We start from the raw sequence: 12,065 nt of genomic DNA on the forward strand, positions 1-12,065 counted from the left end.
GAACCTGCTGGCTTGCATTTCTCCAGCTGGTTCTTCCACTTCCCGACGTTGACCTTGGCCACATGGCTGGAAACTGGTGACTGAGGCTCAGTTTCCCCAGCTGGCAAATGGGGATAATGCTGTTGCACCTCGTTTTCTGGGTGCTTCAAGCAAAATAGACGAAAGTGATTCGTAACCCTTTTAAGTGTATACAGTGTTGGCGTGGGGATGCTCATCTTATCAATTTAGTATTGAATATCAATCAAATTAGTATTGAATTCTAGGAGTGTTTCTGTCCTGCAAGCTATGGCAGCAGAATATTTCCAGCACCAGGGGATCTGAATCTTCCCATGGCTCACACATCCCGCTTCCCTGGAATTCGTGGGAATTCGAGGCCGCTTCGTGCCAGTAACCCTGGGACGTCAGCTCAGATTGAGTGTCCCTGCAGCACGCCGAGGTGACCATCCCTCGCTGCCTTGTCATGGCATGTGGGTCCCTTACCCCATCTTCCCACAACCCCTAGGCTTGTGTTAGTTGGAAACTGTAAAAAAATATATATATATAAAACTAGTCCCTGGGGAGCCCCAGAGACAGGGAGGGGCTTGTGCGTTTGCCTCGAAGAACTCCAGCGGTGGCTCCCAGCCGTGCCGGGACAGACTTAAAAGTCACTCCACACCCACCCACGGTCCATATAAGAAAGGGCTTGGCACTCGGTGTAGACCATTCGGAGGCCTTCATGAAAGGGAACGAACGGATGGTTACTCAGAAATTGGATGTGAATCCTGGCTTCTCCTTCTTTCACTGGAACTAACACGTGGGGATTGTCAGGTCCTAATTTAAAAAAAAAAAAAGGGAATAACAACAACAAAAAAGAAGGAGTTTCCGTTGTGGCTCAGCAGTAACAAATTCCGCTAGTATCCATGAGGACGCAGGTTCGATCCCTGGCCTCGCTCAGTGGGTTAAGGGTCTGGCATTGCCATGAGCTGTGGTGTAGGTCGCAGATGCGGCTCGGATCTGGTGTTGCTGTGGCTCTGGCGCAGGCCGGCAGCTGCAGCTCCGATTCGACCCCTAGCCTGGGAACCTCCATATGCCTCGACTCGGGTGTGGCCCTAGAAAAGCAATAAATTAAGTGATGGAATTTAATAAATAAAAAAGGGCCAAACCCAACTTAGTAAATGTTCCTCTTTATGCATCCTGATTTTAATATCTTCCTCATCCTTTTCCTCACTGCCCCCCCCTTCTCTCTTTTTAGCATTCATGAGCCTTAAAGGAGGCAACTGTATGATGATTTATTTTTCCCGTGGATGTTATTTTTTAAGTTTGTGGACGTCGAGGTAATTTACACGGCCGTGACCCAGTCACACAGACACCCACATCCATTCTCTCAGAGTCTCTGCCCACGGAGACATCACAGCACCCTGGGTAGAGCTCTCTGTTGTGCACACTGAGGTGTATGGAACTTTTTAAAATTTTCCTTAATTCTCAAAAAGACTTGGCGCAAGCAGCCATTCCGAGGCCTTTGGTGACACCGAGAGGCCCCTGTGTCTGTGAGGTGCCCCCGCGCGCGTGCTCGTCCTGTCTCCCCAGATTGCGCCGGGCCTGTGTCCTGTATGATGTCACAGAGCCAGGGCCATGGCGGGTCCCTGCCCCTGACCCAGTGGTGGCCTGCGTCCAGCACCAGGCAGCACCGGTTGGGGAGGAGCCGGCCGGGCACGCCTCATCGTGTCACCTCTTCCGTCTTCCAGAGACTCTGACCTGTTTCTGTTGGACACCCGCGTCGTGTGGGCCTCGGAGGAGGGCTGGCTGGAATTTGACATCACGGCCACCAGCAACCTGTGGGTCCTGACCCCGCAGCACAACCTGGGGCTGCAGCTGGGCGTGGTGACGCAGGACGGTGAGTTTGCCCAGACGGGCCCAGGGTCGCTGGCGTTGGTGTCCTTCCCACGACGTGGCGTCCATCTGCTCCAGGGTGGTTTCCTGGCTGGCCCCTCAGAGCCACTGTGGACAAGCTAAGCTGGCCCCCCAGGTCTCCAAGCAAGGACTGGGAACCGGGCAGGTGGTCCAGGCTCCGAGGGTGCCCAGGGGAGGGCAGGGCTCCCCGGCAGAGTCCAGCGGTGAGAGGAGGTTGAGACTCAGAGAAAGGTGGGAGCAGGGGCTAAATTCGGCCGCTGAGTAGATTGGGGGGCCCTGCCCACCCCGCTTGCTCCCGCAGCATACAAGCTCAGCAATTCCAGGGCCCCTGACGGACCCTCGGTCCCGGCCCAGTCTGCCTGTGAAGCTGCCTCACTGGGTGGGAGGTATATGGTCAGAAAGAAAGACGGGCGGAAGGGAATAGACCAGTGGAGGTGGGAGAGCCAGGGCTTCCCGCCGCCCCCGCTTGGCCTCCTGGACCTTGGGCAGGAAGGAGGGGCGGTTGTGCCCTGTCCAGAGGGCGCCCCCTCCTCTGCGATCGCGCCCAGGAGGCAGGGCAGGCTCAGGTGTGTAGCTGCAGGCGGGAGTTTCCGTGGCGTCACAGAGGTGTGCTTTGGTTTGCGTTCAAGGGCTCAGCATCAGCCCCCGAGCCGCGGGCCTGGTGGGCCGGGACGGCCCCTACGACAAGCAGCCGTTCATGGTGGCCTTCTTCAAGGTGAGCGAGGTCCACGTGCGCACCGCCAGGTCGGCCACCGGGCGGCGGCGACAGCAGAGCCGCAACCGCTCCACGCAGGCCCAGGACGTGTCGCGGGCCTCCAGCGCCTCAGGTGGGTTGGAGGGACCCGTCTTGGCGGGCAGCCTTGTGGGCTCTGGGGCGCCCATGAGGACACGGGATAGGCCGATGGTTTCAGATGCACCCGGCTTCCGCAGGCGCATGGGAAGCCCGCAGGTGCCTGTCCCCGTCCCTGATTATCTAGGCGACCCCTAAAGCCATCAGAGGGGACACCAGTCACCCAAAGGGTGTCCACAGGCTGCAGGCAGCCTCGGTGGTTTTCCGGAGAAGCATCCTTCCATTGGGTCAGATTTCTCCACCTCTTTTCATTCCCATAACGATCCTGAGAGCACCTGGGTTTTCTCCCAGTGCCATCACGCCTGGGAGGTTGTGCTGTTCAAACAAAGTCTGTATATTCATGTGACACGGGCTCGTATGTGTCACCGCGCTCGGCTGGAAGTGATGGAAGGTGACCTCCGACGGCGCTCGATGGCGGACGGCTTTGCCTGGTCTAACACGGAAGGTCAGGGTTCTGCCTTTGACACGGTTAGATGCCTGGGCTCAGGTGATACTCAGCATCCCTGTTTTCCTTTGCTGGTGATGACTCTCAGAAATTTGATTCCGACGTAGTGGCCAGGAGGGCGACCTCAGCTTCAGGAGAGAGGCTGGGGCCAGGGGCCCACCCTGCAGCGAGGTGGCATGGGCTCAGCCCCCTCCTGCCATGAACAGGCAGGTGCCGAGGGCAAGAGAGAGGCAACGGCTCCCACAGCCCGAGTGTCCCTTCAGGGGTCCCTCAGAAATGCGGGCTCCCACGCTCTGCCTTTTTGGGACGAGGCACCAAAGTCCACTTGCCGGAACTCCTGTTCCTTCCTGCTGCCCAGCTCTCAGAAGCTGCTAAGTACAGAATTCAAACCCAGGTGTACCTTACTCCAAAGTTAGCACTTGCAACTTCTGGGCTTCCTTTGGCCGTTTAAATAGGCCAGAAATCAGGCATGAAATTGAAGACGTGCTGTGGGATTTGCTGTTGGGGGTCTTGTTCCCCCCGCCCCGTTTCTATTCTGGGACCTTGGGCAGACCTAGTCCCGTTCAGCTTCAGTTTATCCAGCTGTTCAGTCGGGATGTTTGATCCTCGGTGGATACGCGCTGGGATGGGAGGAGGAGCAGGGCTCGGGCTCAAAGACGAGCTCCATCCCATTGTAGGTCAGGGTCCTGGGGAGGGCCGTAAAATAGTTCTGGAAGGTGCATTCCTCCTTCCAGGCGACGGTTTAAAAACGTCGTCTTCCGTGGCTGTGACGTGTTCATGGAGCTTCCCCAAGCACCCAGTTTTCCTTCGGGAATGCGTGCTTCATTTCGGGTCCAGGCTGGGCCATTTCTATTACCAGTCACACGTGGCCGTGGAACTTGATCTCGCACCCGCTGTGATGTGACATTTTGCTTCTTGTCATCCTGGTGTTTCTTCGCAGCATCGCACAGCATGGGTGTTCCTGTGTTTACCCCTAGAAACAGTCAGGGCCGGGGTTTGAAGAAAAAGAGAAGAAATGATGGCTTCTCTTTATTTGCTTCAGAGGAAGCCTGCTGAACGGTTCATCCTGTCCCTGGGTCCCCTTCGGGGGATGGGGGTGCAGCCGGCCAGTGGCTGATGTCTGTTCGTTAATGGCCTGTGGTCACTTTGGTGCCGGGACCTCAGACAGGAAGGCAGCCCTCGCGTTGGTGATTGCTTTTTAAAATGAAAATTTCACTTGATGTATGCACCCTCCCCGCCCCCACCAGTGCCTGCAGATGGTTTTTTAATTGAGAAAACATGTCATCTCTGATGTTGGTTTTAGGGGTATCACTGAATTAGTCTCTTCCAAATCCCTTTCAACCTTTTTTTTTTTCCGATTGAATGAGTTTGAATTAAATACGAATATTAAAGTTGGTCTGATTTGTAATGAGAGGCAAGTCTATCTGCTTTTGCTGGGTCTTTCCACTCCACCCCCACCCTGTTCTTTCAAACCTGCTTTATTCCTTTCAGCAACATCATCAGGGCCAAGGGTTCATAAGGAACAGCCCGGCCCCCTCTGTTTAAGAGCTCAGGCCCCCAAGAAAGTATGACTCACGAGGGTCCCCCTTCCCTCCCGCCATCGCTTTAAAGCCCCTCTCCAGCTGGTCCAAGGAACCGCCCGGATCAGGCCCCCACTGAGGTGCTACTTCACCTGTCGGGCTCCTTCCTCCCGACTTCTTCTTGCCACTAGTGGATACAGACCTGCAGAGGAGGCTGTCCTTGGAGAAGGGACTTCCAGGAGGATGGCCTGCCATCCCTGCGAATGGACCGCCCGCTTCGTGCTTTCTTCTCGGGCTGCCAGATGCTGCAGGGCCTTCGTGTACCAGGCGGCTGCTGCCGAGAACAAAGCCGTGGTCTCTGGTGTGACTCCAGGCAGGACTTGCCCCCGTCAGTCTGTTGGGAGGTTGCAGGGAGAGATAGCATGGCCTCTGCTGCCCCCCTTCTTCCGCAGTGTGTGCTCCCGGGGAAGTAATATTTCTCCGCCGAAACGCCCACCAGCAGACACAGCCCAGCAGTGACCGTCCTGCCCCTGGGGGAGACGTTGACGTCCTCCACCCAACGGCCTGGTGTCGGGATGAACCACGGCAGGACGATCATGGCTCTTTTCTGGAGCTGAGCTGCCGAGGCTGGAGAGGGCAGGACCAGCCGCCAGCGAGGGAAAGGCCGAGAGGCTGACCCCACCGCCCGGCGCCTTCTCCTTCCCCGTCTGTCCTTGGCCTTCAAGCTGGATCTTGCAAACACGCACCGAACAGTGGTTTGGACCGACGTCTCCCTGGTTGCGTTTCACTTGCCTTGGCACCTCTGCCGCTGTCCGCTCCGGGCGTGATGGATGGTGATGGATGGTGGCTGACTTGCCCTCCTCTGGTGGCCTTGGATGTCATCTGAACAGTATCATCCATTGTCCCGGTTCAAGCCGTGCTGTGCAGCCCGCTGGGGAGTCCAGTGACTCTGGCGATTCTTTTCAGCCTTTGCGGTGACCAGCCCACAGCCCCCTCTGGCACCCTGCCTGTGGCTTCTGGGCGGCCTCTTTCTACTTGCAGTCATCCCCCCTCTTTCATCGTATCTTCTCTTGGGGCCCATGGCATCGTCTCCTGGGGGACTGTGACACCACCTGACCAAGTGGCCTCGAGGGCGGCTCCGTGGGGTGATTCTAGACACCGCTCTAGCTAGGTTGCCCCCATCTTTCCCAGACATCTTTGGGGTGGGACAGAAGTGATTTCCGCCCAGCTGGTGAATCTGAGATTTTCTGCCACATCTACCAACTGGCTGCCAATACAGTGACGTAGAATTGCTCTTTGGGGAGGTGAAGGGTTTAGAAACATTTTCTGCCACTTTTTATCGTTCATGTTAAGATCGGATGAGCTGGGCTTTGGGCCTCTTTGGCCCTTGATGTTCACGTTGCTGATACTCAGCTCTGCCGACAGCCTATGAATCAGCAACTTCTCGAGACCCCCCTCTGTCCCTGAGAATGTTGATTTCAGTGCTACCCATGAGCATCTCTTAAGTTCTTCTTCCTTCCTTTGCCAACCCACCCGATCCTGGGAGAAAAGGTGCATCTTTTCAACACGTAAATACACCACGGGCCTTCTTGTTGCTAGTTCACGTCTTCTATTCCTTAAACTTCCAGTCGGGACCCCTCACTGTGCTTCTGGCATAAGAAAAGGAGCCTGAGTTCAGCACTTGCGAAACAGCAGCGAGGGTCCTTTATTAAGGCTCTCATCTCTTTTGCTGTAGATTTCAGGGAATTTCAGTCCACAGAGGGGGAGTCTTATTCTCACACATCAAGGTTTGCTTGGCCTTTTCATTGCTGGCAGGTGCATGACTGCTCTGACATCCCACAGTCACCCAGGGCTCGGGACGAGTGGTCAGGGCTGTGAAGTAGCTGTTGCTCCTTCTTCAAAGGCATTGGGAGTCGTCATTTGTCATTCTGATCCTAAATGAACATTTTAGGGCCTGTCGCTTGGCTTCCAGATGTCTCCCTTGGGAGGCAGAGGCTTGTCCGGGGCTTTCTATGTGAAATCAGGACTTAATTCTGCCCAGCTGTGGAGCGAGGCACGGCAGGAGTGACTGGAAAGTTAGAATTGTTTCAAACTCCGTAATTAAAATATTTGACTCTGGTTTGCCGTCAAGCCCCTTCAGGAGAAGCGTTATCAAGGAGCGAAGCTGAGTAAAAGCCGACCCCTACCCCATCCCCTGTGAATGTGTTCATGACCAGTGATGCTGAATAATAACGAGGCGTAAACAGGTGCTGCAGGAATTCACCAACTACTGCTAACTGGCAGGAAGGCACGGGGGCAGGGGGTGGTCTGGGAGGGAACCAGGAACGAGGTAGATGGGGTGCAGGGGGTGTTAGGCCCATAGGGAAGCCTCTGCCTGCTTTTAAGATAGTCAGCTCCATATTCCTTTATCACCAAGACGAAGGCTGAGCAGAGACCAAAGCCCAGATTAAGTGAAGCCTCATGAGGTCTGGAAATCCTGGAGCCACAAAAGGACCTCACTGTCGCCTCTTGCGCTAACCATCCGGTGGCAAACAAAATCGAGACTGAAAATCTGGCTGTTTCCACCTCCCCTACACTCGGAGAGTCTTGGGTATCAGAATCAGGTCTCAGTGGGGTCCCAGAGGAGGCAGGGGGTGCGGCGTCAGAGGCAGAGGAGCAGGGCCCCCTCCGGCAGGATCGCAGCGGCTGTGTTGATCCCGTGGGGACGTGGGAGCCAGAGGCCGGTTTGGGACAAGGCAGTGGATCGGGCTGGACTCAGGGAAGAACAGCCAGGCGGCGAAGACAGGTGTGCTTTTCACGGCTGCTCTCTGTGCCCCCTCGTCATTCTCGGGGGCCGGCAAATCAGGGCAGCCAGTTGTGCCCTCTAGAAATCAGGTCTCCTCTGGGAAGCCTCAGAAGCCTGAGCTAAGCAAAGCTGGGCGTGTGGACAGCCTGCCCTGTTCCCAGCTCCTGCTGGTCTAGTGTTTTCCAAGCTGAGCATGGGGCCCGCAGCTGGCGTGACCTGGGGGCGCGGGTGGTCAGCTCCCCATGCCGGGTGGCCCCCTGCCTGCTCCTGCCTCGCCTCCTGTCCCCCTGGTTTCCTCGGCCGCCCTGACTCTGTCTCTCTCCTGCCTTTTCCCTTTGCCACGTGTCTCCTCTTTGTCTCTCTGCTTCTGGAGAAGACAGGCCGGGTGCCCAGACCCCGGGGCCGGGTGTGTGGTGATGGGCGTGGTGGGAGCCCACCGTGCCCTTCCCTCTCGTGCAGGCCCCCGCCTCCCGTGTGACTGTCCCAGCCCCAGGCTCCAGGGCAGCCCGCATGTCACTGTAGGTGGGGCTCAGCTTCACCCACAGCCGGTGCTGGGCCCAAGCTCCCCTCACGTGGCTCCTTCATGCTTTACCGTGTGTCTGGCTCCTCAGGAGGACCCTGGGGCCGTGGGATGTGACCTCATGCCAGGGCAGAGCAGGTGCTGCTGCACAGGACCCTGCCTGGGGACGGGCTGCCGTGAGGAGGTGCCACCCAGATGGCAGCTCACCCTGTGCCAAGGGGCCACCAGGCCTCCACTTGTTTCTTCTCTAGGTAAACCCCCACCTCAGGCCACCCCCAGGAGAGGAGCTCAGGGCAGGCTGTCACCCATGAGCCTGGGTGTCAGGGCTCCTGGCCAGAACCGGGGAGACTGCCTGCTTGGGGCGTGCACGTGGCCCAGGCCCTGGAGGGGGAGGGGGATGAGAAGGGCGGGGGCAGAAAGGCAGGAGTGAGGACGGGGAAGGGGTCAGCCGAGAGCTGGTACAGCGAGAGCCTGGGCATTGGCCCTGCTGACACCCGGACCCTAACCACCAGCCTCCGAGTGGCCCCTCTCAGACGTGGGACCTTGGTGCCGTGTGACATGCCAGGACAAGGGGCTTGGTCACCACACCCTCCCGCCCATCAGCTGGACTCCGAGAAAACGTACCTTGGACGGCTCGGCCTCCCAACGCCTCCAGGTGTACCCAGGATGACACGCCTGAGGCGTGGGGAGTGATTCCAGAACCATCCGTGGTACCTGGGCCTCTTCCAGGGTGAATGGTTGATCAGACCACCTCAGCCTCTTGTCACCAGTCTCAGGGGGAGACTGGGACATACTGGCTACCAGTTCGGCTGTTGGGAATGGATGTGACCCTTCTGTGTGTCTCTGAATCACTGGGTTAATGGTCAACAGGGCACGGCCCACTCAGCAAAGGACTGGAAGGATACAGACGAATAAGGAACGGGCTTCGCCCCGCAGCCCCCCCTCCCCCCCATCTGTTCTTTGCACCTTCTCTGCCCCACAGTCACGGTCCCGGTGCCTCTCCCAGGACAGAGTGATGCGCGTTCCGGTTGCAGGACCTTCGTTTAGGGGAGCAACCCGGCAGGTCGGCCGTGGCTCGTCTCACCTTCTCTCTCTCCTTCCTGCTTCGTCGCGCCCCTGGTCTTACTGCGCGATGGTCCCCCCACACCCCACCATGAGACGAAACCCATTGATTTTGTTTTCTCTGTTTTGGTCGCATCCATGGCATATGGAAGCTCCCAGGCCAGGGATCGCATCCACACCACCAGAGAGACAAGCCAGATCCTTAACCCACTGTGCCACAGCGGGGACTCCGAGACAAAACCAATTTAGATCTCCATTTAAAACCGCCGTGCAAATGTCAAAATGTTCATTTGGAGAAGAGAAGAAGGACTGGGGTTTTTTTCAACCGGTCCTGTCTGGAGGTCTCTCTACAGAAGCAGTTTTTAAGAGGGGGTGGGAAGCCTGCCGTGAAGGGGACTGATGTCTTCCCGATGTATTTGAAGCTTGACCATCTGGTGAGACGAGCCCGGGGTGCTTCCTTCTTCTGGTTAGGGAGGGAATTAGTCCTAGGGGCTTTGATGTTTGTTAGATTTGGTCACCTGGTCATTTCACTGTTGGGGTGTTTGTTTTTTGTTTGTTTTGTTTTGCCCAAACCCACCTGGTCTGGCTGGGCTAGAATCCCAGCTGGTCACTGAGCGCTTGCCCTCCAAAGAATTACCTGGAGTGACTGGAGAGCCCGCTTTTACCTTCTGGGTTCAAGTTTGAAAAAGCCTTGAAACTTTCTCTGGGCACCAAGGGCATCACTGCAGACACACCCCGGGGTGCCCAGGGCGTCCTGGTGCCTGAAGACGGGCTTTGCGTGTGAACGGGCGGAGCTGTCTGCTGGGTTCTGGCCTTGTGCTCAAGGGCAGCATCTCAAGTTCAGTGTCTGTGCACGTGCCTGGGCAGCAGTGGACCCGCCTCCAGAGATTCTGATTCATTGAATCTGGGACGGGGCTCACACCCCCAGTGACACTTGGGAGCTGGACACAGGCGACCAGGGAGGCAGTGCAAAGTCTGTGCCCTAGGGAATGGCTGTGTCCGGCGTGGTTCTGTCACTGTGCGTGTGTGTATGTATGTGTGTCTCTTAGACTCTCTGCCCTCAACCGAGGAACCCGCGTGGACAAAGCTGTGTTGCTTTCCTTTACCCACTGAGGTGGGCACCTTCCCGTTACACTGAACGGGATCAGCTGCCACTGCCCTCTCCAGACCACTCATCTAAACAAACATCAAGGGTGGGAGGGATGTTTTCTGCAGCATGTCAACCTCCCCCCCCCCAAAAAAAAACCCAAAACAATGTGTTGCCGACTAAACCCGACAACCCCTGCGCAGCAGGTGCTATGTCTGGGGCATTGACCTTCACAGATACGCATCCATCTTTTGCCAGCACTTGACGAGGAAGCGTAAGTGAGGCCTCAAGCATCCGTAGGAAGAAAAACGGGCGCGTCAAATTCCTCCCTTTCCTCCCTCTGGCCCCAAAGTATTCTTTTTTTTTTCTTTTTCTAGGGCCACACCCATGGCATATGGAGGTTCCCAGGCTAGGGGTCCAATCAGAGCTGTAGCCGCCGGCCAACACCACAGCCACAGCAACACGGGATCCGAGCCATGTCTGCGACCTACACCACAGCTCATGGCAATGCCGGATCCTTAACCCCCTGAGCAAGGCCAGGGATCGAACCCGCGACCTCATGGTTCCTAGTCAGATTTGTTAACCACTGCACCATGATGGGAACTTCCTGTCCCCGAACTATTCTTAACAACAAAAATGCCCGTGTCCAGCTCTGGGAGAAACGGCTGCTCTTGTGGAGAAGGTTCGTTGTGAAGCAGTGAGTCTGATGAGCAGGTTCACAGACAGCGGGACTATGGGTGAAGGTGGCAGTGGCCCTTTCCTGCACCGTCTTGGTTCCACCCAGCAGAAACTGTCCCTGCCTGGTTCTGACACCAACAAGGGGCCCTACGGTCCAGAGCAGTCCCGACCACCACCTGGGGTGGGAACAGCTGCCCGTGGTCAGGGGCTCAGTTCCCTTCGAGGCGGCCCAACTGCCCTCCTCTTAGATGCCCCCGTGGTTCTCTCCGACTCGGTAACACATCCAGCCTCGTCGAACGCATCTTCCGTGTGCTGGGGCTCCTCGCAGGGGCATGTCGCGCAGAAGCTGCTTCCCGGGCCCCACTCCTGCCAGCGGGTGATGAGGTTGATGAAGCCGGGCTGGCAGGTTCCGACTCAGGGCGGCTGTGTGCACCTCAGCAGGTGCTCCTGGGCCTTGGCATCCGGTCCTGGGTCATTGCCTGAGTGCAGCGGGCTGGGCTCCCTTCAGGAGGCGGTCCTGGCCCAGCCGCTGTCCTCACAGTCCCCGTGCAGCTTCAGGATGGGCCCCATTTGACACGAGAGGATCCTGCCTGGTGCGTTTGTCTTCAGGTGTGTCTGTGATGTCCTCTGAGCCACGACCCAGGAGGGGGCAGGGGAGTGGTTCAGGCACCTTGGTCCGCCCCCTTTCTAGGTCATGCACACCCCCGGGGTCACAGCAAACATCTGTGGTCGAAAGGAGCCCCTCTGAATCAGGAATTGTGTGTGTGTGCGTGTGTGTGTGTACCTGACGGGGCCTGGGCACCGCCTCCTGAGCCCGGCACAGCACCTGGCGGGTGGCGAGCTGTCCGGGTACATGAGTTATGGTGCCTCTTGTCACCCAGCAGATTATAACAGCAGTGAGCTGAAGACGGCCTGCAGGAAGCACGAGCTCTACGTCAGCTTCCAGGACCTGGGCTGGCAGGTGGGTCCTCGGGGCGGCAAGGGACCCTCAGCAGTCCCTTTTTTGGTCTTTCTAGGGCTGCACCTGCCACAGATGGAGGTTCCCAGGCTAGGGGTTGGATCTGAGCTGCAGCTGCAGGCCTACCCCACAGCAATGCAGGATCCAAGTGGTGTCTGCGACCTACACCACAGCTCATGGCAATGCTGATCCTTAACCCACTGAGTGGGGCCAGGGATCTCATCCGTGTCCTCAAGGATGCTAGTCGGGTTTGTTAACCACTGAGCCACG

General features: G+C 57.3%; 1 protein-coding gene and 1 long non-coding RNA gene across 2 annotated transcripts in view; one reads left to right on the forward strand and one right to left on the reverse strand.

Moving 5' to 3' along the window:
- The window catches only part of BMP6 (bone morphogenetic protein 6), a 150,218-nt gene that overhangs the window by 137,040 nt on the left and 1,113 nt on the right, over positions 1 to 12,065 (forward strand). The window contains 3 exon segments of the mRNA NM_001168001.1: positions 1,725 to 1,873; positions 2,520 to 2,717; positions 11,722 to 11,798. Coding sequence (NP_001161473.1) covers positions 1,725 to 1,873; positions 2,520 to 2,717; positions 11,722 to 11,798 — 424 coding nt within the window.
- Positions 1,246 to 8,815, reverse strand: LOC146401165 (uncharacterized). Its single transcript, XR_014809559.1, has 3 exons — positions 8,635 to 8,815; positions 4,908 to 6,773; positions 1,246 to 4,158 (listed from the first exon to the last, which is right to left on the reverse strand). It is a non-coding gene; the product is annotated as an uncharacterized LOC146401165 (long non-coding RNA).

Source organism: Sus scrofa, chromosome 7 (assembly GCF_054392235.1).
Source record: "Sus scrofa isolate SSC_HxYL_T2T_F1_AM1 chromosome 7, Sscrofa_HxYL_maternal_Yorkshire_Landrace_v2.0, whole genome shotgun sequence".
NCBI lineage: Eukaryota > Metazoa > Chordata > Mammalia > Artiodactyla > Suidae > Sus > Sus scrofa.